Source organism: Malassezia pachydermatis (genome assembly GCF_001278385.1).
Source record: "Malassezia pachydermatis strain CBS 1879 chromosome Unknown scaffold3, whole genome shotgun sequence".
NCBI lineage: Eukaryota > Fungi > Basidiomycota > Malasseziomycetes > Malasseziales > Malasseziaceae > Malassezia > Malassezia pachydermatis.
In genome coordinates this window covers 634,860-661,053 of record NW_017253140.1, presented here as the reverse complement: position 1 = coordinate 661,053, position 26,194 = coordinate 634,860, and the positions used below count along the sequence as shown (strand labels likewise).

The 26,194-nt window shown below is 58.6% G+C and overlaps 14 protein-coding genes across 14 annotated transcripts; 4 read left to right on the top strand and 10 right to left on the bottom strand.

The window, feature by feature from the left end:
* Nucleotides 1–87: 87 nt before the first annotated feature.
* Malapachy_0930 (vacuolar atp synthase proteolipid subunit) lies at nt 88–862 on the top strand (the record flags this gene model as incomplete). Its single annotated transcript, XM_018135442.1, has 6 exons — nt 88–166; nt 199–310; nt 340–682; nt 715–751; nt 785–798; nt 836–862. 6 exons carry the CDS (start codon nt 88–90, stop codon nt 860–862), a joined length of 612 nt encoding a protein of 203 aa, XP_017992692.1.
* Nucleotides 863–888: 26 nt separating this feature from the next.
* Nucleotides 889–1,988, bottom strand: Malapachy_0923 (gpi8-gpi-anchor transamidase; the record flags this gene model as incomplete). The annotated part of the gene is made up of 3 exons (XM_018135435.1): nt 889–1,280; nt 1,309–1,678; nt 1,707–1,988. 3 exons carry the CDS (start codon nt 1,986–1,988, stop codon nt 889–891), a joined length of 1,044 nt encoding a protein of 347 aa, XP_017992639.1.
* An 88-nt stretch (nt 1,989–2,076) lies between these two features.
* Malapachy_0921 (deoxyhypusine synthase) lies at nt 2,077–3,261 on the bottom strand (the record flags this gene model as incomplete). The annotated part of the gene is made up of 2 exons (XM_018135433.1): nt 2,077–3,027; nt 3,058–3,261. 2 exons carry the CDS (start codon nt 3,259–3,261, stop codon nt 2,077–2,079), a joined length of 1,155 nt encoding a protein of 384 aa, XP_017992641.1.
* Nucleotides 3,262–3,300: 39 nt separating this feature from the next.
* On the bottom strand, nt 3,301–4,740 carry Malapachy_0922 (nedd8 activating enzyme; the record flags this gene model as incomplete). The annotated part of the gene is made up of 4 exons (XM_018135434.1): nt 3,301–3,505; nt 3,544–4,524; nt 4,562–4,595; nt 4,626–4,740. The coding sequence occupies 4 exons, from the start codon at nt 4,738–4,740 to the stop codon at nt 3,301–3,303; spliced, it is 1,335 nt and encodes a 444-aa protein (XP_017992638.1).
* A 111-nt stretch (nt 4,741–4,851) lies between these two features.
* On the bottom strand, nt 4,852–10,584 carry Malapachy_0936 (hypothetical protein; the record flags this gene model as incomplete). The annotated part of the gene is made up of 1 exon (XM_018135448.1): nt 4,852–10,584. The coding sequence occupies one exon, from the start codon at nt 10,582–10,584 to the stop codon at nt 4,852–4,854; it is 5,733 nt and encodes a 1,910-aa protein (XP_017992698.1).
* Nucleotides 10,585–10,848: 264 nt separating this feature from the next.
* Malapachy_0941 (hypothetical protein) lies at nt 10,849–12,828 on the bottom strand (the record flags this gene model as incomplete). The annotated part of the gene is made up of 3 exons (XM_018135453.1): nt 10,849–11,621; nt 11,652–11,757; nt 11,995–12,828. The coding sequence occupies 3 exons, from the start codon at nt 12,826–12,828 to the stop codon at nt 10,849–10,851; spliced, it is 1,713 nt and encodes a 570-aa protein (XP_017992527.1).
* A 221-nt stretch (nt 12,829–13,049) lies between these two features.
* Malapachy_0931 (sir2-domain-containing protein) lies at nt 13,050–14,696 on the top strand (the record flags this gene model as incomplete). Its single annotated transcript, XM_018135443.1, has 7 exons — nt 13,050–13,397; nt 13,428–13,463; nt 13,489–13,565; nt 13,591–13,722; nt 13,748–13,754; nt 13,783–13,895; nt 13,922–14,696. The coding sequence occupies 7 exons, from the start codon at nt 13,050–13,052 to the stop codon at nt 14,694–14,696; spliced, it is 1,488 nt and encodes a 495-aa protein (XP_017992691.1).
* Nucleotides 14,697–14,700: 4 nt separating this feature from the next.
* Nucleotides 14,701–16,203, bottom strand: Malapachy_0942 (hypothetical protein; the record flags this gene model as incomplete). Its single annotated transcript, XM_018135454.1, has 1 exon — nt 14,701–16,203. One exon carries the CDS (start codon nt 16,201–16,203, stop codon nt 14,701–14,703), a length of 1,503 nt encoding a protein of 500 aa, XP_017992528.1.
* Nucleotides 16,204–16,375: 172 nt separating this feature from the next.
* Malapachy_0920 (dash complex subunit dad3) lies at nt 16,376–16,838 on the bottom strand (the record flags this gene model as incomplete). Its single annotated transcript, XM_018135432.1, has 2 exons — nt 16,376–16,654; nt 16,689–16,838. 2 exons carry the CDS (start codon nt 16,836–16,838, stop codon nt 16,376–16,378), a joined length of 429 nt encoding a protein of 142 aa, XP_017992640.1.
* A 103-nt stretch (nt 16,839–16,941) lies between these two features.
* On the bottom strand, nt 16,942–18,349 carry Malapachy_0944 (hypothetical protein; the record flags this gene model as incomplete). Its single annotated transcript, XM_018135456.1, has 4 exons — nt 16,942–17,164; nt 17,206–18,056; nt 18,083–18,258; nt 18,298–18,349. The coding sequence occupies 4 exons, from the start codon at nt 18,347–18,349 to the stop codon at nt 16,942–16,944; spliced, it is 1,302 nt and encodes a 433-aa protein (XP_017992530.1).
* A 97-nt stretch (nt 18,350–18,446) lies between these two features.
* On the top strand, nt 18,447–20,222 carry Malapachy_0925 (rsa4-wd-repeat protein involved in ribosome biogenesis; the record flags this gene model as incomplete). Its single annotated transcript, XM_018135437.1, has 1 exon — nt 18,447–20,222. One exon carries the CDS (start codon nt 18,447–18,449, stop codon nt 20,220–20,222), a length of 1,776 nt encoding a protein of 591 aa, XP_017992645.1.
* A 42-nt stretch (nt 20,223–20,264) lies between these two features.
* Malapachy_0918 (ubiquitin-conjugating enzyme) lies at nt 20,265–20,887 on the bottom strand (the record flags this gene model as incomplete). Its single annotated transcript, XM_018135430.1, has 5 exons — nt 20,265–20,339; nt 20,366–20,484; nt 20,513–20,572; nt 20,599–20,661; nt 20,689–20,887. 5 exons carry the CDS (start codon nt 20,885–20,887, stop codon nt 20,265–20,267), a joined length of 516 nt encoding a protein of 171 aa, XP_017992144.1.
* A 291-nt stretch (nt 20,888–21,178) lies between these two features.
* On the top strand, nt 21,179–24,026 carry Malapachy_0950 (hypothetical protein; the record flags this gene model as incomplete). The annotated part of the gene is made up of 2 exons (XM_018135462.1): nt 21,179–21,204; nt 21,236–24,026. The coding sequence occupies 2 exons, from the start codon at nt 21,179–21,181 to the stop codon at nt 24,024–24,026; spliced, it is 2,817 nt and encodes a 938-aa protein (XP_017992593.1).
* A 15-nt stretch (nt 24,027–24,041) lies between these two features.
* Nucleotides 24,042–26,169, bottom strand: Malapachy_0940 (bro1-domain-containing protein; the record flags this gene model as incomplete). Its single annotated transcript, XM_018135452.1, has 2 exons — nt 24,042–25,591; nt 25,620–26,169. The coding sequence occupies 2 exons, from the start codon at nt 26,167–26,169 to the stop codon at nt 24,042–24,044; spliced, it is 2,100 nt and encodes a 699-aa protein (XP_017992526.1).
* Between the last annotated feature and the right edge of the window lie 25 nt (nt 26,170–26,194).

Here is a 26,194-nt window from a genome sequence, read left to right as displayed (position 1 = left end):
TCGTCGTCGCACGGACGCTAGACAGTTTAGTCAGCACGGGGCGATGTGCCACAACCTCCGCGTGCGCTCTCACGCCGTCTACACATCATGGGCGCGGTCGCTTATACCACGCTGGGAACGCTAGCAGCTCTCGCCCTCTATGGTGCGGGCTACCTCGTCCTGACAGGTTTGTTTGATCGGAAAAGCACCTAACGTCAGGCTCTGGCAGTGAATTTGCCGTGGGCACATTCCTTGAACAGACAAGCCCCTACGTGTGGGCCAACACAGGCATTGGCCTCTGCATTGGCCTGAGTGTCGTGGGTGCTGGCTGGTACGTCATGAAGGCTGCTAACAAGCTAGGGGTATTTTCATTACCGGCTCCTCGATTCTGGGTGCGGGTGTGCGGGCGCCACGCATTACCACCAAGAACTTGATTAGTATTATTTTCTGTGAAGTCGTCGCGATTTACGGTGTGATTATGGCGATCGTTTTCTCAGCGAAAATTACAGGACGATTGGAAGACGGTGTAAATGGGTTATGGACGCCACAGAACTACCTTACAGGCTTCACGCTCTTCTGGGGCGGTCTGACGGTCGGTCTGTGTAACTTGGTGTGTGGTGTGTCTGTAGGCATTACCGGTGCGAATGCGGCTGTCGCCGACGCAGCTGACCCACAACTGTTCGTGAAAATCCTCGTGGTCGAGGTAGGTACACATGCTGATGCTCACAAACGCAGGTGTTCAGCAGTATCTTGGGTCTTTTTGGTTTGATTGGTACGTACAATGACGCACAACTAACATCCACAGTCGGTCTTATCATGGTATGTGCGAGCGTGCGCGGAATCTTACTGTATGTAGACGGGCTCTGCCGAAGAGTTCAAGTAGAATGTGCATATAGCACGGTACGGTATCTATGTCAACTGTACTTGGGCCACCGAGCCCAAAAAGTCGGTCACTCGCACGTCCTCCAAGCGGCGGGGATACAAGTCGGAGCGGACCACAGGGTCTGAATGAATTTCCTTCACGTCCAAACTGCCTAGGAGATCGTAGAGTGTTTGGGACGAGGCCCGTGTGACTTTCTCCATGTATTCCAGTACAGCACGCGTATATCGATCGATCAATGGCACACCTACAGCGTAATCCACGCTGTACGAGTACGAGTTTTGGCCTTTCATGCTGCTGCCCACGGCAAGGACATTAGGGCTGTAGATCTTCGAAGCCATCGTGCTGGCCTGGCACGTATCAATCATGAAGAGAAGCTCATGGTACCGCCGCTTCTCCCACATCTGCTCAATGGCATCGGCTGTGAAGGTTAGCTTTGCCAAACGTACCCAGATCCTGCGCGCTCACTTCCTCCGAGTCTTGGAACTTGAGGAACTCATCACCGCCATGCCCGGTCATATACAAAAATACATTGGAGTGTTCATCAGACTCTAGGTGTTTCGACCGCGGCGTATGGGCCGGTACGCGGCCCGTTAATAGACGAAGGAAATTCGCAACTGTGACTTCGTAGCCACGGTAGTCGACTTCCACGTCGTCACCGTACAAATCGAGCTCGTGGTTGGACGCGGACCACACGGCCCCTGGATATGGATTGCGTGCATTGCAGGCGGCATCATCGGCCATCATCAAGATAATATGGCTGTCCGGCATACCAAGGCGCTTGACGGTACGATACATGCCCAAAACATTGGCCATATGCTGACAAGTGAGAAAGGTAGGTACATACGCGATAATTGAACCAAAACTTGGACGTACATACCAGTACGGCCCAGTTGTTGGTATGTGTCGTGGCGCGTGGGGCCGTGGTAGCCTGCCAAGCCTCTTCGTCCCATGCAGGGGCCGTCGCGCTCTGCGAAAAGAACGCACGCACAGCAGCCAGGTGCTCCTCTGGCACAAAGAGTTGCGGTGATAGGAGAGGCAAGGCACCCAGTACAATCGCTACTAGAGCCACAGCGGCGACCAGCGCTTTGGCCACGCCACGACCTGCGCTCGTGTTTCGTGCGGCCATGGAGGAGGGGGCTCAACACGCCGAAACGAGTGGAGGGTACGACACACGCCAGGAAACGTGGAGGGATGGAAGGAATAGGGTCGGTACTCTACACGGAGGGCGCTACATGCTTGGCAGCCCAGTGCGCCTTGGCAAACGTAGATGCCACGATGATGGGGAAGACAATGGTAGCGTCAGCGTATACTTTCACGGTATCGCCGCCATTCTCACGACTTTTGAGCTTGCCCCACGACACAGCCTCGTCCGGCCGCGCGCCGCTATCGGACCCGTCAAACTCCTGGCCGGTATTGATGTACACGCCAAAATCGGCGCCATTGCGGAACAGCATAGCGTTAGCGATTTGGTGCTTGCACACACCACCACCAAGGATAATGATGCCGGCCTTTTTCGCCTTGACACTAATATCATTGAGGCGACGAATATCACGCACGATGTCAATGGTCAGTCCAGGGTTTTTGTAGGTATGGAAATAGATCATATCGCCCAATGAGCCATCTGTCAAGGCCGGGCAAAAGACAGGGATCTTGTTCTTCGCGGCCCAGTAGTATACGCTACGCTCATCGTTGATCTCATGGCCCAAGCGCTCAATCACACGACTGGGAGACCAGGCAAAGCGCTCGCCATTGTCTTCTGGCGGCGCCGTTTCCTGCTCCTCTCGCATCTTGTCCAGAATAGGCATCACCCAATCCTCAAAGGCACAATAATTGTCATTCGGTACAATCAAGTTGCCGATCCGGTTCATGCCCTGCTTGCGCAGCGTAGCGCCATCCAAGTGGAAACTACCAAGGTAGGTCGGACCAAGGCACTTGATGAAATCCTCTTCGACGCCGCCAGCCGTAGTAACGATACCTGAGACATACTTGTGCTTCACAAGGAAATGGATCACTTCACGCAGGCCGGACGAAATGAGATTCGACGTGTATCCCAGAAGAATGGTGCACCGCACGTTGCTGGGGTGGGCAGGATCGTCTGTCGGCAGCGAAGCATTCTCATCCTCCGCTGGGTTGTACGCAGGATCTTCACTCAGACGCCAAGTACGCTGCGGTCAGTCTCTACATCAACAACGTACCATACGCTCAATGATACGGACAGCTTCAGCCACCGAGGTCCCTTGAAACCCCATAGTGGCCATGCTGTCCAGCACGCCGAACAAATCGCGAGGGTCCTGCGTATCAAACTGAGGGCCCATGGCCTGTTTGGCGTCCGTCGGCATGGGCTCAGAGCGCATCAGCACAGCCGACTGCGCGGAGCTAGGTGCCTGCGTTGGTGTCATTGGGGTGATCTGTACGAAGAAAAAAAATCGACCTATTTCTCAATGTGGAGGTGTTAGCAGGTCCAACACCACGGAAAGGACAAAGGGCCACGCCGGGTCCGCCACGGACACTACGTCGTCGGCTCGCAAGTGCAACTCGGCCAAGGTCTTGTCCAGGTTGGGGCGTGTGGCTTCCTCCAGCGCGGGCGGGGCGGCATAGTACAGAGGCCCCTTCTCGCTCGAGATGGTAGGCCGTTTGCATTGGCTGGTCGGTTAGTAAGTTGTGCACGCAATGCGACGTACATATCTGGCAAGTCACGCAAGAGATCCACCAAGTGTGCCAGTGTATCCGTGGACGCCAGCGTGATGGTACGTGATTCTCCGCCACACACGGGGCAATCTACGCGTTTGGCGTACTCAAAGGTATATGTATACATGCCGTCGTTGCCCGCGTACATCATGTAGTTGTTCAGGTACGGCGCCGTCGACGTAGCGATTTTGAAGGCTTCCTGGGTGCATGCCGCTGCGATGATGGCATTTGTACTTGCTATTGCTGGAATGATATTTTTGACAACACCCTGCGTGAGAGACCACGTAATCCCTGTGATGCCGTGCTGCTTTGCCCGCTCGATCGCATGCTCCATGACCCACTGAATGTGCTGTGGATCGTCCTTGTCTAATTTCTCGCCTGGCCTCGTACGAGGCCATTCAAGGATGCTAGCCCACTCAATACAGTGCTCTGGCAGACGTGGCGTGTTGGCAATCGTGCATATCGGGTACGTTTGCCTTTTCGGCAGCATATCCAAGCTGCATTCGTAGCAGCTGGTGATGGTCGGCAAGATCACGCGGGCCTGGCCACGCAGACCTTCAGTACCGCCATCAATGAGGGGGATGAGCGAGCGTGGATCCGCCTCATCTACCATATGGACCAATGTCGCATTCATCCAACGGCGTGCTTCGACGGAATCCAAGCCACAGAGAATCATGTGGAATTGTTTGTAGAAATCCAGCTCTTTCGCTTGAATACGACAGACATGCGGCGTGATCTTGACGCCGGCGGCACGTTGCATAACAAACGATGCGGCAGTTGTGGCTTTAGGCTGCCCAATATCTTTCTCGCGGAACAGGAATTGGCGGTTGAGATTCGACACGTCGATCGTATCCATATCGATGATATGCAAGTCACGGAACCCCATGAGCGCCATATTCACAAGGATTTCACAGCCAAGGCCACCTGCGCCTACAATCAATACGCGGCATTCGTTCTGCAAAAAGGCCTGTGATCTGAGAGAGAAAGTGAGTACGACTTGGTGGCACGTACGTCGCAGGGTCGTGTGGCGCCATATCGCCATGCGCTAGGTCGTTAGTACATAGCCACTACGTACCATAGGGATGACGCAGAATCGCATTCATTGCTGGGGCACTCCCTCCGATGTCTGTCGCATACGGGGGACCCTCGGGCGGAGCCACCGCGGCGGCAGCGTCCAACTCGATCGACATGGTCGTGCGTGTGTGGAAAGTGGAGGTGGTGGTGGTCTATCGCACAGTGGATACGGCTGGGAAGTAAGTACATGACTTTCGCGACGGGATGAACTATCTGCCACGACTATATTATCTGGGCGGGGATTCGGGCACGGGCGCTGCTGCATCGCTCGGCAGCGGGGGGACAGGAGGGGGTGGCCGCATCTTGGAGCTCGAGACGTGTCGGCCTGACTTGTGCAACGAAGCAGATTTAGGCGAACGTGAGATTCGTTTCCAAAACGATTTCTGCTCGTCGTCCTCCATCAGCGACGTGTCTGGACTTCCTTGTCCCCCCCCACCGGCATTCTTGGATTTACGAAGACGTGCACTCTCCACGTCGTCCGTCGCGGACCGGCCTGCAATTTTCCGGAAGAAGCCACGCAAGGGCTGGCCATGCGAAGGATGCGGAGCATTGTGCTGCTGATGCAAGGGCGACGAGGCCGTGCGTTTCAGGTTGTCGTCCATGCTATCATCCATCGAGAACGCACTGCCTTGCATGGACGTGTCCCACGTGGTATCGCCTGCGGTGGCGGGCGCGTGCCGCCCCCCTGCGGTAGACAGCTTGGTCGGCGCCACGAGGGTGGCCATGGCACTAGGCCGGGCTGTTGTGGCCGCATGGCCCGGCGAGGTAACAGCTTCTGGCACTGGTACAGGCTCCGGCGGTGGGATGCTGGGCGATGTGATCCTTGTCGCACTGCCAGGCGTCTGCGTCTCATGCATGCCTGCTTGGAGCATCGGTCCACTGTCCATCGTTTGAGGCGCAGCTGCTGTCACGGGCGACGCCGACGCCGAGGCGATCGGCGAGAGGGCCGGCGCAGACGTGGTCGCCGCGTGATTCGATGGGACGGAAGCGTTCGCTGCGGCATGCAGTTCTTCCGACGCTTTGCGTGCAGCGCGCCCGGGCGTACGAACGCGACGCTGCGACGTCGGTGTATCACGCACGGAGCGTGGCGTCGTCGCGCCGCCTTCCCGGCGGGGTGTAGCCGGTTCGCCGCGGCGCGTTGGCGACGTGGGCGAGCCGGCGGCCGAGCGGCGTACCCGTGGACCGTCGCGATGTGGTGAGTCTTCCACGGTGCTCGGCCGTGAATCGCCTCGTCGCGAGGGTGTCGTGGTACCGTCAGCCCGGCGTCGTGGCGAGCGTGTGGGCGTGCCATGCGTCAAGCTTCGCTCGGGCGTGCCGGGGACGGTGCCTCGTGCGGAGTTCGTACCTGGTGTTCGCGCGCGTCGTGGCGTCTCGTTCGATTTGCGTGGGTTGTCCGTACGAGCTCGTGGCGTTCGTGCGCGCTCAGGACTGCGTACCGCGCTGGGACCTGCGCGTGCCTGGCCTCCCGTAGGCGTGCGGGGGCGCATGGGCGCTCCGCTCGAACCTGCCGAGCCAGCCGCGTACATCGGTATGGGCACTGAGGCGCCCATGGGACTTACCGGCGCACCTTCTGTTGCGGCGACGGTGGGGGCGACCGTTGCAGCTGTGGTCGAGGTAGCAGGGGCCATGGGACTTGTCAGCCCTGTGGGAGGTGGCGACAAGGCTGCGAGGGCCGACCGCTGGCCATCGGTATCGAGGCCGAGTATGCGGCGTTGCTGCAGGACAAACAGCTGAATACTCCGGGCCTTGGCGGCACTTGTCAGGCGGTTAGCCGCGGTAAACTCTTGCAAATGGGCTGCCGAGAGCGGATCGCCATGACGAATGTGGCGGACAGGTACAAAGGTCAGGGGCCGGCCCGTGCGGGGATGCACAAGGGACAGCGTCGCGGCGGCGTCGTTGTGCTCGTCGTCGGGCGAGCAGAAGGCCTGCTCAATGCGCAGTGCCTCCTGGAAGTCCGCGTCACTCTGGCGTTCCCACACCGCGGTGTCTGTCACAGTCACATCTATCATATCCTCATCCCGCATCATGCATTCCAAACACACACCTCCACCAGGACGACGTGGATCCGCGTTCGCCGGCAGCGTCAGCGATCGGTTCTGCAGCTCAAACGGCGGGATCATACTGTGCTGTGGCTGCATGCCTGGGTAGTCACGCGCTGTGCGTGGACGTGCGTGACTAGTTGGGCCCATGGCATGCGTTGAGGGAGTCTCGCTCCTACTCAGATCGTCCACGGCCGCTGGCGGCATCGTCGCCGCGGACGGCGCTGTTGGCGAGCGGTGCGTCGAGGCGCTGGGGACGTACGCGCCAGGGACACGAATCTCTGTAGGTGCCGGCGGCTCCGGCCGCGATGGCGTCGCTCCCTCTGAAGGCCGCGTTTCCTCCACGTGTGGCACCACAGGCGACGTCGGCACCGTACTGGGCACAGGCGGCACAGGCACAGGGTCCCTCGCCGTTCCCGGCGCATGCCACGACGATTGGTCCATCTCCGGCGTGAAGGCATTGGCCGTCGTGGGCGAGCCTGTGAGCAGCGCCGCAGCGCCAATCTTGTTCGCGACCCACTCTGTCTCCCGCTCCTGGCCTTCCCAGGCCGGCGACGCGGGGGCGTTGGTCGTGAGCATACGAGCAGGCACCTGCTCTCCCAGCATCGCCGTGGGCGAGCTGGGCGCCTGCTCGTATCGCATCGTGGGCGACTGCTCCAGTGCGCCAGGCGTGGGCGAGGCCATCGTCGTCGGCGAGCCGAGCATTTGCAATAGCGGCGAGGTGGGCAAGTGCGTGAGCGCCGGACTTAGTTGCCCAGGCTGCTGCTGGATACGGGGCGAGGCCGGGGCAGCCGCGGTCAGCGGCATGCTTGGCGTACGGGCCTGCGACGTACGTGGCGGCTTGGGCGGCGTGGGCGGCGGCTTGGCACTCTCTGTGGCCATACGAGGTGGCGAAGCAGGTGCTGGGGCCATGGGCGCCGCCTCTGCCGGCGGCGGCACGCTCTCGGTCACGACAGGCGGCACGGGCGGCTGCTCGCTCTGCATCGACGCCTCCAAGGGATCATGATGGCCACGTGCCACCATGGAGATGTCCGGCGTGCCAGCCGCGGCGGGACGTGGTGGCAGCTGTGGCACGGCCGTCTGCACCGCTGTACGTCCGCCCTGCGTCGAGTCGCTGAGCGCCGACGAGGGACGGGAGCGATGACTGCTCGCCATACTCAGACGGAACGGATTCGAGTCAGGGCGGCTCATACGCCCAGACTCCTCCTGGGGCTTCTCCTGCCGCACCACGCTGCCGGTGCTGGGCGGCTCAGGGGTAGGCACCTCTCGCACCAGCGCAGGCCCCGGGGCGAGCGGCGGCGGGATAGGGAGGCGCGGGAACTCTACTGGCGGCGCAAACACCGACCATGGCCCTTCGATACCCGTCGGCGGGATCCACGTCGGCGGCTTGGGCGGCGGCATCCGGTGAGGCATCACCGGCGGCCGTGCCGGTGCCGGTGCCGGCGCCTGCGTCTCCACCGCTGGGCGGCTGAACGTCGATGAGGTCTCTGCTGGCGTGCTGGGCATCGTGGAAGGCGCGGACGCGGTGATCTCGGGCGGCAGGACGTCATTTGTAGGCGCTGCAGCGGTATCTTCACGCTGTTCTGCGTCAGGCTTCGGCGAGGACGTAGGCATCGTAGACGCATCGAGGGCAGCCTCTTCGTACCTGTCTGCCGCTGTCGTAGCCACAGCGGCCGTAGCAGCCCTTGGCCCCGCCGTCGAGGCCGAGCTCGTGGGCGTCTCGGCCGCCCACTCCTTGGGCTCCGCGGGTGCCAATACGACTTTGCGGCCATGTGCCATGGACCATGCCTGTGCTCGGACAAACGACGACGGAGGCGTCGGCGAGCCGCCCCATCCCAGCGAGGGCGACATCGGGGCTTTCATTCGCTCTGCCCATACACCCGACGTATCTGGTGTGGACGTCGCAGGAGCGGTAGGCTGCGTTGCCTCTGCTACCGGCTGCGATGTCACTGGCGCCGCATCCGCCGGCTTCTCTTCCAGCTCACGCAAGTACGAAGGCACGCGAGGCGCATTTGATCGCCAGAACGCCGTGTGCTGCCATACCGAGTCCTTGGATGGCGGCGGCGGCGCTTCCGACTCGGCCACCGACTGGACAGGAGAGAGCGCTCGCGTGTGTGTATTGGCGACGTCGGCAGGCGCGTATGCAGAGGCGTACGGATCGGCGTGGTCCGTCTGCGCAGGCACGTCGGCGGTGGATGGGGCGGCGGGGGAGGACGCGTCCGATGCCATGGCAAGGCCTGTCGCCTCCGACTTTGTCGTCGGTACTGGCACGTCGGACGTAGATGTGGTCGCTGGCACGGCCGGCGCGGCCGGCGCGACTGGCGCGACCGGCGGCGCTGTGATGGGCGGCGCTGGCTTCACGGCGGCCCATTCCGACGTGCTCGTCTCCCATGCGCGTGGGTAGGTCGGCTCAATGTTGGCACCGGACGGCGGCGTAGGCGAGTCGGGGGGGACAGGACGTCGTTTGTCTTGCACGGCAGGCGGCACCCACGGCGTCGTGGCCTCAGGTTCTTGCGGGGCCTGCGCGGCTGGCGGCGAGCGAACAGCCTGCGAGAGGGCCATGGACGACGCGGGAGGGACAGCCGCTGCTGGCGTAGACACGGCACGCGTCTTGGACGGCGACGGCGTACTCACGTCCAAACTGTGGCCCACGACACGGATCTGCGTATGCTCCGGCTGACGTGGCACCGGGAGCTCACGCAGCGGCGCCTCAAACACCGATTCACTCGAGGCCGAGTCGTCATGGACCAGCACTGTGTCCTGCGACTCGTCCTGCGTTTGCAGCCGTTCCATCTGACGCACAAACTGCGCGGAGGCAGTGACGGTATCGCGCCGCGACTGTGCCGAGGTATCGCCCAGCAAGTCCAGTGTACTGGGCTCAAACGAGTCGAACGAATCCAGAACGGCTGTCCAGTCCGTCAAACTCAAGCGCCGCGTCTCCTTCTCTACGTCCTGCGTAGGCGAGGCTTTCTTCCCCGCCTTCTTCGCCGGCGAGGTAGTAGCGGAGCTGGGCGTCTCGGGCCGTGTAGGCCGTGATGTCGTCTTCCGTACAATGGTTACCGTAGACACTGTACGACGCAGCGGTGGGCGGTGTTTTGGGTACGTCGGGACATGGTGCTCGGGCATCGACATGTTCGCCGCGGCTACGGCTGCAGACGTGTGCGGACTCGGCGTATGTGGCACAGGCGCGCGCGACCGACGGATGACCGAGTGCGGGGTCGGTGGGCGCTCAAATACGGAGGGCAATTGATCAATTTCGTCGTCCACCGTCGACGGCGTCTCAGGCGCGAGCGCCGTCGATTCCGACGGGGCGTCCGACATGGGCGTCGTAAGATCACGCAGCAACGTCGGCCCACTGGGCACGCGCGAGGGCGAGTCAGCGCGGTAGAAGCTGGGGCTGGGCTTGCATATAGCTTTCTCCATGCCTCGGGCTGCGCGCTCTTTGGCCATGGCAATGTGCAGGGCCGCGTCTGCGGGCATCGGGGGCATCGTGCGGCCATGGGGGCGTGTGATCTGCGACGTGGCCGGCGAGGCAAGAGGTGGCAAGCGACGTAGCTCCATCGCAGGGGACGTCTGCTCTTCGTCCTCGTCGTCGTCCAAATGACGGGACGACACACCGTGAGGCAACAGTGGCACTTCAGCGGGCATCGCCCACGCTGGCTGGCCAGGCTCCATGTCTTCGTACGAGCTCGAGGGCGCAGACGAGGAGCCTGACGCGCTTCGTAGTTGGTTCTGCGCATTCATGACATTCTGCAGCGCATTGGGTGGGAGCGGAGGCTCTGTGCGTAGTGAGAAACCACTACGGAGCCATGCATCAGGCTCGTCATGCCGCATCGCATCTCCACCAGGCTGGTCGTCCAAGTATGGATGACCAGCCCGGTCCATCTCCGCAGAGCTGGGCTGGTACGAGTAGGTATCCATCAGCAGAGGACGTCAATCTCGTCCACGTACGTGCGTGATGCGATGGCGCAGCGACAATAGCAAGATGGGCGTTCACGCATCCGCTCTGTTGTGGCAGCAGCACTATGGCGGCGCACGTGATTGGCTCGGACGCGTCGCGCGGGGGCGAATCTTGTAGATGTGGAGGTGGAATCTACACTACAGCACGGGGCTCTGGGCGCGGGCCCTGTAACGCTGTGTAGGCAGAGATTGATTATCTATGGATGCAGGGACCAGTGGTGTCTCTTACATACCTAGACCACTGCGCGTCATCTTGACCGTCGCAAGGACCGGCTCAGCACGACCGCCGGAATGACCCAATCCTTGGCCCATCGACCATCCCATAGATCGTAGGAGTTGGTGTCCAATGTTGTCCTCACTAATGTGCTTGGCACCTCCACCCACCTGCGAGCCTTCACGGTGCCGAGGGGCCAGCTCAACACGGACCCGCCCACCGCGGCCGAGGCCACGATGCTCAAAGGCCTCATCGTCGACCGATCCAAACGGCGTACGTACAAGCCGCGTTACTCGCGCATGATCCACATTTTGCCCCGATCGCGAGGTCTTGTACAGTATCGGGAAACGCTCTTTGCCCTTCCCACGGCTCTTCGACTTGATTTGGTAGGCGTCCGCCATATTATGCACCATCGCACGATCGTGCTTTTTCATCGCAGGTAGCGTCAGCGTCGTACGTCCCTCGTCCTGCAAAAAGCTCTCGATCATCTCACGAATATGCGCGAACGAGGCGGGCGCCGAGAAGGCGTCCATACCACCTTCCTCGTCGTTCGCCATCATACGTAGCTGTGCACGGCGCTGTCGATTCTCCTGCTTCTTCTGCGACTTGCTCTTCTTCTTCGACGATACATGGCCATGTGTGTTGGGGAACGGATCGTAGGCCGCGGCCATACGCGCCTCGGCACGTTTCTTCTTCTTCTCCGCCTTGGACGCACGATCCTTCTCCCATTGGCTTTGCAGCTCCTCTGCCCAGAGGGAGTCTTGGAATGCCGGTGGCTGTCGTGCTTCGCGTGTGAGGGTCAACATATACGTACTCTTTTTCTTCGAGACACGGCCGTAGTCTGATATACCGCCATTTCTCTCGCGCGTGAAGGTCCCGGTCAAAATTTGCTCAAAGAGCGCATCGTCCACCTCACTCTCCTCGTCCTCCTCTTCTGCTGCTTTGCCGATCTGATTCAGCATCAACGCATGCAGGTCTTCATCAAATCTGAGTAGCTCGTCGTCGTCGTCGTCGTCGTCATCATCATCATCATCATCATCGTCCTCCTCAGACTCACTCTCCCAGGCCTTTTGCTCACGATCATGTGCGTCGATCGCAATGTCTTCCAAGGTGGTATGAGCCCCGAATGGATCTGCGATCCCAGTAATCAGCGGCACTGGCGTCATGGACTCTTCCTCTTCCAGCATAGCATTCTCCATCCAATCAGCCAGAATCGCTTCCTGCTCATTCAACGGCTTATGTCGCGGTCCCTTTGTCAGGATTTGATCGGCCATACGGAACGACAAAAAGTCATCAGTACCGTCTGGCATAGGTACAGTAGCCTGGGTAGGTACTTTATCCTTCTTTTTCTTGTTCCTTGTCAATGTCTTGCGAGCCTCGTCTTGCGCAGGCGCTGGAACTCCCTTGACAGGCTCCTTGCCTTTTCTTTCCATCGTCGTGGGTGCGATGGATGGTGGTGGCGTTTCTGTCGGTTCTCGCGGCTGTATCGATTCTTTGTCGTAGACGCCCGACGACTTGACGAAAAGAATCGGTCGTCGAAGTGGATTGACATGATGCAACATCGCTTTAAAATCGTATGCTTTCCGTTCGACCACGTATTGGTATTCGTTGAGGACCAATCCTTCCAGCTTGCGCCTGTGGGGTATACTCTTGGCATCCTTCTTGTGTGGCTCAATGGTCACATCCTCTTCATCCTCCGAACTCGATTCGTCGCTCTCTGGAGGACTCAATGCGTTGTCCAGATGAGCATACACGCCACTTCCCTCGTCTTCCTCCATGTCCTGCTCCTCTATTGCTTCTGGGATCGGAACTTTAGGGCGCTTCGCATTATAGTCAAAGGGAACACGGTTTTGCGAAGTCACAGCGAGCGCACCACCACGTCCGCGCGAAAACCCTAAGCCACGGTGCGCATGTCCACGGCCACGGCCACGGCTGCCCCGCTGTTCTGCGGCGCTGGTGAGGGACAGCGAGGTCAAGTCGGGTATTTCCATCCTAGGCGCAGTAGGGCCACGGCCATGCCCGCGGCCACGACCTCTGCCCCGTCCACGTCCACGGCCGGGAAACGTGCCACCACGGCCACGTCCACGTCCGGTCTGCTTCCCCATGTACGATGTCGTTACAAAGCAACGTACGTGTCGCGCTCTCCGCCTCACGTGGAGGCGTTTGTGTGTTTGACCTCCACCTCTGTACTCTCACGCGATTACCATATGATATGGAGAGCGCGTCCGAGACAGCTGCGCTGCAAGCGCTGATTGATATGGACGACGAGATTGATTCCGATACCCTGGATGATCTGGAAGAAGAAGCGGAGCGGGAGATGATGGAAGAGCTTCAGCGAGAGAACGAGGAAGAGGCACACGACAACAACGCGATCGCCGAGCCGGCCTCTTCTCCTGTTAGCGCCAGCTCATCGGACGAAGAGGAGGCAAGCTCGACTGATATGGTCTCCTATGAGTTTGGCCCTCTATCAAAGGAGCACGTCAGTGAAGTGCTGAGTGATTTACGGAAGTACGGGCTCATGGAGTGCCTCCGCCGTCATATTGTCCCTGCCCCCTCCATGGTATGTCGTTCGTCTATGGACTCACCCTAGATCCTATCCTTGCTGCTATCGCTAGGGGTCACGCTGGTACGTGTATTTTAACTTATTCTAGCCACGCTCTATGATCGTTGCGGCGGAAGATGCGCCGTACTCTCTCCTTCCCATTCTCAAGATGGTGCTGACGCGAATGTAGGTCATTTTCCCACTTACACAGCCTTCGACAACGGCAGAAACTACCTCAGTACAATACTGTGGACGATGTTTTGGACTTGCTGACCAAGAGCAAAAAGATTGTCGTGCTCTGCGGCGCTGGCATTAGTGTCTCCTGTGGCATCCCTGATTTTCGGTACGTCGACGATGACTGACCTTAGCTCCAAAGTACGTCCTACTCTTATACTTACCGCAGGACGGTATCTATGCCATTCTGGCAGCGGAGGACAAGTATGATCTAGATGATCCGTCCGACATGTTTGACAAGGAAACATTTCTACGGGATCCGTCCCTGTTCTTCTCGTTTGCGTACGTCTCTGTCTTTCTCATACCAGTCACTCCATTTACCCGGCCAACTATGAGCCATCCCCTTCCCACAGATTCGTGCGCATGCTGGAACAGCGTGGCAAGCTGCTGCGCATGTACTCACAGAACATCGATACACTCGAGCAGAAAGCCGGTATTGAGCGTGTGATCCAATGCCATGGCTCGTTCTCGACAGCGACGTGTACGGACCCACAATGCGGCTACCATGTCGATGGACGTGTGATTCGTGAAGATATTATGGCGAAGCGAGTGCCGCTGTGTCCACGATGCGAAAAACGGCGTGAAGAGGCTCGGCAAAGGCAAAAACGTCGCAAACTCTCCCATGCAAGCGACTCGGACGAGGACGAAGACGACGGGTTGGCGTACGGCGTGATGAAGCCTGACATTACGTTTTTTGGCGAAAAGTTGCCTGATGCATTTGAAAAGTGTGTATGGGCCGATCGCAACGAGGTGGACTTGATTCTCGTGATGGGCACATCGCTCAAAGTCGCGCCGGTGGCTGACTTGCTGAGGCACTTACCGTCGTCGGTGCCTACCGTTTTGATTAATCGTACACCAATTACACATATGGCTACAGATGTTATGTTATTGGGCGATTCTGATCCCATTGTAGGGTACTTGTGTCAGCGTCTGGGCTGGCCGTGGGAGGACTCGAAGAAGCCTGAGGATACGGTAGATCCGCAGCAGGCGCAGGACGCGCCCCACATCTGGCTCTTCCCTTCGGCAGAGTATGAGGTAGAGCCAGGGCAGGCTGCTATCATGCCTGTCTTGCCTGAGGAGTGATGACTCAATCGACAAGTTGGAATGAAATAGTACAGAACACAATTTCTTCATTAGTCTTGGAGCGAAGTGTGTAGCGAATAGGCATATCGCGGAAGAATGGGTTCACATTAATGTGTACAGGACCGATGTTCAGGTCAAACGTGTTAAAGTCGAACAGGTTGGAGAAGAACGACGCACCATACACGACGTCAGGATGGTACGTAAAGTTCTTCCGGTTCGCATCGTTGGCAAAGTGCTTCCGCCGTTTCGGTACAGAGACACTTTCTTCGGTGAAAATAAAGGCATTGTCTTCCACCATATCCGCGCCTGGGTCCCCAAAGCGCCACGGACCGAGCCACTCATCGAGCGAGGACGACTGCGAGAGAGACAGAGCAGGGCTCGGCGTCATCCCGGTCCGCGCATACGCTTCCATGAGGTCGTTTTTCCCAGGTTGCGCTGTCGGTGCCACCGGGTGCGTGAGACCCGGCGAACCGATCGTGTACTCCTGGCCCGTATTCACCTGCAAATTCGACGCCATAAACACAGGCAACTGGGGCGTGCCAGGCCGGTCCATATGGTGATGGCCCAAAATCATATCCGCTTTCTTGCTGGAGCCAAGCGTACTCATCATCTTGGTGTCGATGCCTTGCATGTACTGCGGCACACCAGCGCGGGGTGTTGGGTGCACAGGCACAGGATGCACAGGCACAGGACGCACAGGTGCTGGCGTGGTAGGCGTTGCCGCCGGCTTGTTGGGCGGATGCATCGCGACATACGCACGTACACGCTCGTCGTTCCGGAAACCAATAAAGCGCCAGTACGGTGCCGTCACACGATCGTCTTTCGCAGGGTGGCGCAGCGAGGAGAGCCACCCGCCCTTCTTTTCAGATCGGCCTTCTTGCGGGGCCGTTACATGCTCCACAGGCACGACTCCGCCATCGTTTTCATGCTCGATGGCCAAGCTGGGCGTCACGCCATTGTCATGCGCAACGACGACAGCGTCGTCCAGACGTGACGGTGCAGGCCATGCACAGAATACATTCATACATGCCGTATAGGGCGACATGATATAGGGACGGCCAGATGGTGGATGCTCTTCGTAAAACGTGCATGGGTCAATCATGCGTGCTACACGCATACCGGCATTGAAGGGCGCCCGAGGGAACGGCACAAACTTATCAAAGTCTGAGCCGAACAGAATATCATCGCCTGACCACTGCTGCTTGAACCGCCCTTCAATTTGGATACAAAAGCGACGTGTGCGATCACGGAAGTACTCACGTCCCGGTTCGCCCTGCTTCGCGCCTGGCGCGTCAATGATGCGCACAAGCACACGTCCCACAAAGTGATCCGTGTTAATTTCATGAGGATGCTTCATATCATTGACCCGACACGGTTCCATATGGAAACGGTCGGGTCCTACCTTCACTTCGAGATGAGGCATACGATCACGGCGTGACGGACTGTGGCCAGGGAAAAAGTGCCGCAGCTGCCACTGCCGCCAATGTGCCAGGTGGAGTAGACACATGGCATATCACGTGCGGGCCAGGCTACGACACGCTCGCTTCCTTGGCTCACTCGGTGAAGAGAGCAGGACAGCGTCTACACGTGTCGTGGTCCCAGTGAGGTAGCCAGCTGGGTCGTTTACACAGCGGCCAGCGCTAGTCGTCGTGTCTATAGAACGTACATACTATACAAGATTATTGCCATCGTGACACACGCGCTGCGCGGGCAGCAGGTTCCACGTCCACCTCATCTTCCTCAGGCTCCTCTGCAATGGTATCATAAGGCATAACATCTGCCTCCTGGCCCATGTCCTCTGCATCTTCCTCGCCATCCGTTTGTTGCATCACAATCGCCCACACACTCGCTTTGAAGAGAGTAAGCACCAGCCCCATCTTGCGCTCAATCGCACGTAGCTCATTGAGGACATCGGTATGAAGTGCACTGGATGATAGCTGCGTGCTGAGATTCGCTACCTTATCATGTGTGAGTGACATGCGTCATACGTACGCGACGCAGCGTTGCTGCTAGGCGGGCATACTCGCCCAGCACTTGCTGCTCTGAGGCCGACAAGCTCCTATGGCCCTCGTACGGATTTTGAAACACGGGCGTCGTTGTCTCTGCCTTGACCCCAACGTCGTCGTGATTGGATGTCGACATGATATGGGCGCTGTTGGTATACACAATAATACGGCTTACGCGACGCGTCTGTCGTCTACTACACACATACATCACCCTCCTACTCCACTTCGGCCGACAACAATCATCGCTTCGCAGGCCGCGAGGCGCCGCCGGCCTTGCGGTGATCACCGCCAAATCCACGCGCACTACCTTCGAATCCAGGGCGTGCCTTGTTGGCAGGCTTGCCTGCAGGCTTCTTGGGCTTGCCGCCTGTCTTTTTGGCATCACGGCGGGCAGCCAAGTTTTCCATACGCTTCTTCTGCTTAGCGGCTTGCGCCTCTTGCTCGGCACGTCGCCTGTCATTCCTATCGTAGTCAGTGTTGTTTCCCAGGGCCTTGGTACATACCATGTCTTTGTACTCTTTTCTTTCGACTTCTCACGACGCTTAATCGTCTGCTTGAGCATATGCACATTATCGCGAATGCGAACGCCCTCGGCAGCCGCCAGGGCCTTGCCCCACCGCTCCGACTCGAGCGCAGCTTCCCGGGCTTGCGCCGCATCTTGGCCACCTTCAATCTGCTTCTGAATCCTCGCTTCCTCTTTTCGCTTGCGAGCTTCCAAGGAGGCTAGCGCCGCCTTAGGGTCCTTGGGCAATGCATACTTATTCTTTCGTGCTGGGTCAGGCGCATGGCTCGTCTCAAAGGAGACCTGGCTAAAGGACAGGTTCGTATCCAGGTTGTCGTCCGACTTGGTAGGCGTCATGGTCATACCGTTAGCATCATGCACCAGCAAGCCAGCAGAGCGAGCATTGCCTGCAGCGAGAGTAGGTTTGTCTGTGCTTGTGCCTTTAACGCCTGCCTTGGCCAATTTCCTTGCTTCCTTGCGCTCACGTCGACGACGATCACGCATTTCGCCACGCTGTTTTCGTCGCGCTTCCAAGAGTTCTTCCTTGGTACTTGGCCCATCCTTAGCTGTTGTATCATGTGGATGGCGCTTGTTATGCAGCATTTGGATCTTGTTATGCAATCGTTCTCGTAGCTCGGCAATGGTCGCTCGTCGCGTTGGTTGGGTCGTTGACGTCTGATCTGCTTCTTCCTTCTCCTCATGTACATCATCGGCATCTTCCGTTTCGATATCTACACTGTCCTCTTCTTCTTCCTCATTGCTCTCATTGTCGTCCATCTCGAACTCGAGGTCCATATCGGCACGTCGCTCCGCTTGCACGTCTTCAATGCTCTTTGCATTGTCGGGATCAAGCTGCGTAAGTAGGACCACGCACACACCTTAGATCGCTTTGACGATTTGGTCATTAACTTTCGTTCTTCTGCCTCCTTCTGTTTCTGGCTCTTGGTACGTTTGTTCTTTTGGTACTTGGAGTCGATCACTTCGTCGTGTGCCGCTGGCACGTAAAACTTCGCTGGAATCAACTTCAAAAGACGGCTAAACGCCTCATCATGCGCTAGAAGAGAGACCTAGAGCGTTAGCCATATGCGCCTACGTGCCTTATACGCCCCTTGCGAGGGCGGCGAGTCCGCGGCGTCCGCCATCATTGAGGACAGGAAGAGAGGGCCTGCGCCAAAAAAATCTTTCCATCACGTGGAGTGCACCTCCACTCAAAAATTTTCGTGGAACGACGCTTGACGAGCAATGGCCACGCAGGTGCCGAAACCGTCGGCGAAGCGGCAGCGTCTGGCCGCACAGGCGGAGCAACGCGCGAATGAAGAGCTATCTTCGAGTGGTCTCCTCAATGCGACCATGTCCAGTGTGCTTGTCCAGTTTCAGTCGGGGCAAGACGATTCTTTTCTCGGCCCCACCCTGAGTCTCCCCGCCGGCGCTGGCCAGGCGGAGATGGCCAAGTTGGTCAACGAGCTTCGTCGTCAGCTGCGACAGAAAGAAAAAAGGGACGATGAGGACGACGAAGACGTGCCGTACACATTCCATGTCCTTCTAAACAAGGCCGATGCACCCACTTCACAGCCCACACGGATCAACATCAACACAAGTATTCACGATGACGTGCTCACATCGTCCGTTGCTAAGCAGCTCGGTATCAGTGCAGAAGATAGCCTGACGATTGTTTTTGAGCCTCAGGCTGTGTTTCGCGTTCGTGCTGTGACGCGATGCTCTAGCACATTGGCCGGTCATGGCTCTCCGATTCTGTGCTGTGCCTTTAGTCCGAGTGGTCAATTGCTCGCTACGGGGGCAGGTGACAAGGTGTGCCGTCTATGGGATATGGATACGGAGACACCCATGCATACGCTGCAAGGGCACGATGGCTGGGTTCTTTGTGTGGAATGGGAGCCTCGTGAGCGGAAGTTGGCGACTGGTGGTATGGATGGCCAAGTGTGGATTTGGGATGCGCTTACGCCGCCGCTCCCAGGCCGTCGTGGATGGGGCTCACGATCGAGTGAGCAAGTCGAGGCGGAGCAGCAGAGTGCCCAGGCGCCAGGGAGCGCGCCACAGAAAATGACGGTGGCACAACGGCGTGCCGCTCGACACGCAGCGCCGCGTGGTCATATGCTGCGCGGCCATACGAAGTGGATCACGAGTCTATCGTGGGAGCCGATTCATCGGGATGCACGCTCGCCACGCCTTGCCAGTTCATCGAAAGATGGCACTGTGCGTGTCTGGAACGTCGACGCACGCCAAGTCGATTTTGTGCTTGGCGGTCATACAGCCAGTGTCAATGCTGTGCGTTGGGGTGGCGATGGTGCGATTTACACGGCATCGTCGGATCGTACGATCAAAGTATGGAACGACCAAGATGGCCGCTTGATTCGTACGCTGAATGAGCATTCCCACTGGGTCAACTCGCTCACGTTATCGACTGACTATGTCCTTCGCACTGGGCCTTTCGATGTGCAAGGGCACTACCTTGCGTCACTGCTCAAAAACCCGGATGCAGATCAGGACGCCGCGGCCGCCGCGGCCGCCTTAGAGCGATACGCAGAGGCCACTGCGAATGGTGCCCACGCTGAAATGCTCGTGTCAGCCTCGGACGATCATACCCTCTTTATGTGGCCACCTCAAATCGGTGGCACGTCAGCCACACCCAAGAAGAGCATTGCGCGATTAACAGGTCACCAAAAGACGGTGAACCATGTGAGCTTCTCCCCTGATGGACGTATGCTTGCCTCAGCCTCGTTTGACAATAGTGTCAAGCTATGGGATGGCCGGACGGGCAAGTTTATTGCGAATTTGCGCGGCCATGTGGCGAGTGTGTACCGCGTTGCATGGAGTAGCGATAGCCGCATGCTAGCCAGCGCTTCGAAAGATTCCACCATCAAGCTGTGGAACTTGAAGACGTTCAAGATCAAAGTCGATTTGCCAGGCCACGAGGACGAAGTGTACTGTGTCGACTTCCTGGCCGACAAACTAGCAAGTGGTGGTCGTGATCGCAATGTGAAGATTTGGCGGTACTAAGGAGCACAGCGTCCTGGTTTGTGCTTCCGCCTATCCTACTTCCTACAAACCCAGTTGCTCCTTCACCTCATCGCGAATCTTCTTTTCGTAGGCCGCTCGGTTGTCGCGGTACAGTTTCTGACGTTAATTCAGTGTATACATACGCAAGCATCGATGTTCGCGCCACTCTCGACATTAGGCTCGGCCAGCATGCTGAGCACCGAGAGCAGGATTTTTTCGATCGACTGCACGGGCGACCATCGCTCCGCGGATGTCTCATACACTGACGTGTGAGAAGTAGGCATACGTACTATTCGGGTCATCCCCTGCTGCATGCAGGATGCTAATGCACACCAGGCCATCGGGGTACACTGGAGGTGAGATGCCATATACGTACCATTCGGATGGAACAGTGGCGGATCAAAGCGCATTTTGGGCGGTTCTAGCGGGTATGTAGGTGCTGCCATGTTAATAACACCATACGTACGGAACGAGAGTCGAGCACTAAACACGCCGCCTTCGTACGGCGTATCGTCAGGGCCCGGCAGTAGGGCTTCCCATTCAAGGTAGTTGTCCTCTGAAATCGGGCCGACCGCAGGGAACAGCGTATTAGGGTCGCTTGTAAGCTGCTTGTACTCGATCATAAGCCGCCTCACAGCAGCTGTGGCAGTACGAGAGCCGGCCATCGTCACAATGTCTGCAATGGGAAGTCCGACTCAAAGTGTGGATGTGTTGGCCGACGCGCTGTCCTTCTAGGTCATGTGACTTGACCCTTCGCGAAGCGGCGGCGGCGTGCGTGCGTTCGTGCATGCATGGCAAGTGCACCGGCTCTGGTGCGTGAGTGGAGTTCGACACGCTTAGTCCACGAGCGTAGTGGCGCAGCCAGGATGGACGCACCAAGCCGCCCACGTCGGCGGTCCAGCGCCCCTGGTGCACTTGTGGATCCTGCAGCCATGCATACTTTCATGCATGCGTGGATGGACGGTGCCGTTGCTTCGGAGAGGTAGGTCGTCTTTGGCTGCTCATTGTGTCAGATCCGTGGCGTGGTCACGTCAGAATATCCTGGCGTATGGGTCACAATTCAATGACAATGTATGTGTTACACTTGCGGCAGAGGCAGGGCAGGGCCTGCGTGGGCGTGTCCTAGCACGCCTTGTCCCCCCTGCGCGCGTCATGTCCATGACGCCTTCTGGCCATCCACCCAGTGTTCTTGGGGCGCCGACCCTGGTCAGTTTTAGTCCTTGTGGCCATACCCTTTTGGCCTACTTCCCTGCAATTCCCAGCATGTCGAATGACAAGGATACCAGCACGACTATGCCTCCTTCGCTAGCGATGCTGTCGTCTGCCTCGACGTCCATGCCAGCGCCCGCCGGCCATCCGATACCCGTTGCAGCCACTAGCGCTTCGACACCCACCTTGACATCTAGCTCCCTACCTACGTTTACGCCCGTACAAGGTCCTACGCCCAATGGAACTGCCTCGCCCTCCATCACGCCGCTGCCTGGCACACCCGGTAGTACGTCTCAAGGCGAGTCGTTCTCCTTGCATGCAACGTCGCCTCCCGTTTCGAATCATCAAGGTGTGCTCTGCATATGGACACGAGCCGAGCATGCTCCGGTGGACCAGTGGTCCCTAGGCCAATGGTTTCCTGTTCAGCCTGTGTCTGACGATCTCGTGGCGCCTGCTACGACAACGTCTATGCTGCTGGACGACGTACTGGACATCGCATGGATTGGTGAGCCACGGCGTTGGAAAGACAAAGAAGGTACTTATACACGTCTGCCCGCCTGTGGTCCCTCAGTGCTCATGCCTCAACCTAGCTGGCCACTGGAGGCGATACAAACGGAGCAGGCCTGCGTCCTTGTAACGCGAGCCGGGCAAGTGGCGTTTTTGCATCGATTCGGTGTTGGTCTCTCCTCGTCCTTCCTGCCCTCTTTTCGCATGCATACAGCATGGCTTGATCAGCCGAGTATCCAGCCTCCGCCTCCGACCTTGGATCATGTCGCAGAGCATAGCCCTTCACGTACGACGCTGTTGGATGTACGACATGTGAGTATGACATTGGTACCGAGTGAGCCTGTGATCCTTGTAGCGTACATGGTGAACCCTCGCTCTGTTACAACACCATGTCTGCATTGGACGGAGCTTCATTGTCAGTTGGACGGCGAGATGTCCTTCTATGCAATTGAGCCATGCCCCTCTGTCCCTCTGGATGTGGCGTCCATGGACGGCGTAGCGTCGCTTCTTCCGCCACTTCAAACCGCCTGCCCTCCTCTTACACTGACGTGGACCTGCACAGAGGCCAACACACTGGAACTTTGGGCTAGTCTGTTGGTGTTTGCGTCGTGGCCGGATGTAGTGCAAGCGCATCGGCCCATGTCGGGCTCCGTACTGCTGGCATGGGATGTACGACGACAAGCCGAATCACGCACAGATCTTTTAGCAGCGTCGTTTACGCGTACGCCAAGTGCGTCAGCGATACAGGAGGAAGAGGAGGAGGCTACGTTGCGTCCCTGGAAAATGGTGCTGCGGAAAGCGAGCTGGGTCGCGGGGCATGTCGTTACGACGCTCCTCTCGCCCAGCTCGACGTTGCCGATCGCACAAACAAGCTGGGCCACAGCATGGGACTGTCAAGCCCCTGGCCTTGAAGTGTGGGGGACAGTGGATCCTGTATCGCTTACATGGACTCGGCAAGCGAATGTCCCCCCTTTATCGCCGTCTACACGCCATCGCTCTGCCATGGCCTTGTCGCCCAATGGCGTGCTAGCGGCGATGATGACATGGCCTGCAGGCGACATGGCCTGCATGGCTCTACCGCTGCTCGCTCCGACTACAGATCCACGTACGTCCGGTCGTTTGCTGGCGCTTAGCGCTCTACGTGGCACGTCAGCGACCGATGTGGCTCACGTGGTACGCATGCATACGTCGCCGTGGACGTGCGCGTCCCTGATTGCATTGATGCAAGGGGTATCGGAGGCGCTGGCGTTCAGTACGCCGCAGCGGCCTATCCCCACGCTAGCCCAAGTCGTTCACATGCTGCCGATGGTCCTGGCCCTGACGAGTGATGCGCATGACGCGCCCATGGTCCGCGTGTTTGAGCGGACACATAGGCTTGCTGCGCTGGCACATGTGCACCGCGTACTGAGTGCCGCTCGGACGGACTGTACCAATGCGCGATTTGTCCATCTCCTCCTCACGTCCTCGTCCGCGCAGCGTGTATCGTTTGCGCCGTCCAAAGTATGGCAGCTGTTGCATGCGTTGCAGCTTACACTGTTCTGGCTTCAGCAGTGTGTGTGTGTTGGTTGGCAGTGTGGGATCCCCGGCGCGGAGTCACGTCACATTCCCTCGGATCCGCTGCTGGAAGTGCTAGTCCTCCCTGCTGCTGCTCACCTATGCCATGAGGTGCTGGCCGGCCTGTGCCTGGTGGTAGACTGGCTTGCGTCCGTGACGCCAGCTGCATGGCTCGAAGCCATCGACCAGGAACGCGAGCCCAGCCAGACTATCACTGTCGATGCAGCGCAGTGTGAAGCGGCGCTGCAGCAGCTTGTATCGGTGCGGGAGTACGCTGCGCAGCTTGTGCGAGCTTCGCCTGTGCACGTACGCCATGCTGTGGACCTGTTTACGCCGCGCGTCTTTGAGCTCACGCCCGAGGCGTTCTGGGAGGCATGGCTCGGTGAGCGGCCTTGGCACACCTCCGATGCGGCGTTCCGTGTGGCGCAGCGTCTGCAGGAGTACCCTGCGGCGGTGCGCGATCCTGTGACGCTGTGTTTGCACGCACACCCGCCCTGGACGGCGTGGACGCTGCAGGCCTCACTGTCTCTGTAACCATCTATGTATACCCTAGGCAAACTGGATGACACCGCCTTCCCAGGTGCCACCACGCAGCGCTGCAGCGTCGCTACGTAGCTGCTGCAGCATTGAGAAAAGCTGCTCGTAGAACGCATAGCCTTCTTCTGCATGCGTACACACATCGCGCCACGTATCGTAGGCCTCATCGATGTGCTGCCAAGCGGCTGCTTGGGCATCGAGCGCCTCGGCTAAAGCGGCGTGTCGTAGCAGTTTCGTATGTGCGCGCCGGATCTCGGCCAGGACTTCCGCCTGCCTCTCGCCATGGTGCCGCATCTCGTCTAGGTACACATCGTACTTGGCCATGGCCTCTTGCAGTACATCGTCTAGGGCCGCAGGATCGACGCGCCGTGCACTTGTCGTTGTCGGCTCGACCAAATGCCGCTCGCGTGCGACGTCTAGCAATCGCTGCCGGATGTCATCCGTATCCGCTTGTGCGCGTGCTCGCCACACAATCTCTCGGCTTTGCGCCTTGATATCGTCGGCCTTTTCACATGCGCGACGTAAGGCACGTAGGTCCAAGGCGCAGGCGGTGCGTTCGCGTTCCAAAGGCAGCGCTACCGCGTTGAGCCACTCATGCAGCGCTGTGCGTCCTTGCGCTAGTTTGCGCAGCACAGGGAGCGCCGGCTGCAGCTTGGCGCGTACGTCGGCATCACTAACGGAGGCCTGTCCCATTGTGCGTTCGTACTCCTTCCAGAGCGTTTGGAGAGACGTGGCATGAGATGGCACAGGTGGAGTCCAAAGTAGTGACTCGACTTCATGAAGCAAGTCGCTGCACAGCGATCCGAGATCCTCGACTTGCCGCAAACGGTGCTCGACTTCTGTGACGGGGTGCGCTGACAGCACATCCATATACGATTGCCACCGTTCCGGCATACGGCGGGGCGACTCAATGCGGTCCAAGGTCTCGGTGACATGCATCGACTGCAGCTGTTCACTCAGCGCTGTGTCTTTCTCCATGGCCAGCGGCTCAAGCGTCGTAAGGAGGAATTGCGCTTGGCGGTCCTTGTACAGACGCACAGCCACGTCAATGCCATAGGTGATAAGCCGTACAAACCAGTACGGCGTAGCACTGTCGTCGGTCTTCGAAGCCTCCCCAAGCTCCGGAGGACGTGTGTCTTTTACGAGAACGGCTGTGCCGATGGGTGGCAGCTGACTTGCACTTGTCGGGACTTGCAGGTATATGAGCTCATTGTCTCGTTCCGCACGTGCAAGGTTGGTATCGATAATGCGCTGCAACGGCTCCAAATCCTTCACAATCGCAGGCAGAGGCAGCGTACGTGCGGGCAGTTGGCGTGCGCGCTGCACGGAGGCAGCAGCTGCATGCAATCGCGCCAGTTCATCAGCGTACCTTCGCTGCGCCAGATCATCACAGCTCTTACGGTACTCGGCCGCGGCCGCAAAGTGATGCTGCTTGTACTCCATGTGGTGGATCCACCCACGTGGCAGGTACGCGGACGCCAGCGACGCAGAGGCTACGCAACTCGCGTACAGATCTGACACGCTGCGTGAGAGCTTGGCAATGGTGGTATCCTTAAGCCCATCTGGTGTCAATAGTCCGATTGAACGTACCTTGCACAGCTTTTTGCCAAAAGCATTCTTGTGCCTGCGCGAGCATCAACGCGCTATAGCACGTGAACAAAGCGCCATACTCTGCCACGGCCATGGGTTGCGCTGCTGTGAGACACCCCGCCGCAAGCTGGAAATGGTGGGCCGCTCGCTTCACGCTATCGACTGTCCCACGGGACTCGGAGGCGCCGCCCTGTGCATAGGCAGCGGCAATACGGAGGTGCACATGTGTATACTCCCACGCCAAGCGTGGATCACGCTGCAGCGAGGATGTACTACTATCGTGCGACCATGGGAATGCAACTCCCACCTGCTCACCCAGTATACGCAGTAAAAATGTCAGCTGCGTAGCGTATTGGTACCATGACGACAAGGACGATGTAGCACTCGACGCATGGATGCAGGTCTCGCGCAGCAAGGCCCATGCCTCAATATCTCGCTCGAAAATGTGCGCATCGATATCGGGAAAGGAATCATGAAGATGGCGTAGCAGTGGCTCACGAAGTGCCACTGACTCGGTTGCCGGTAGGGGCAGATCGAGTAGATTGGCCATCGTAGCCGAACGTGAGTCTTATTAA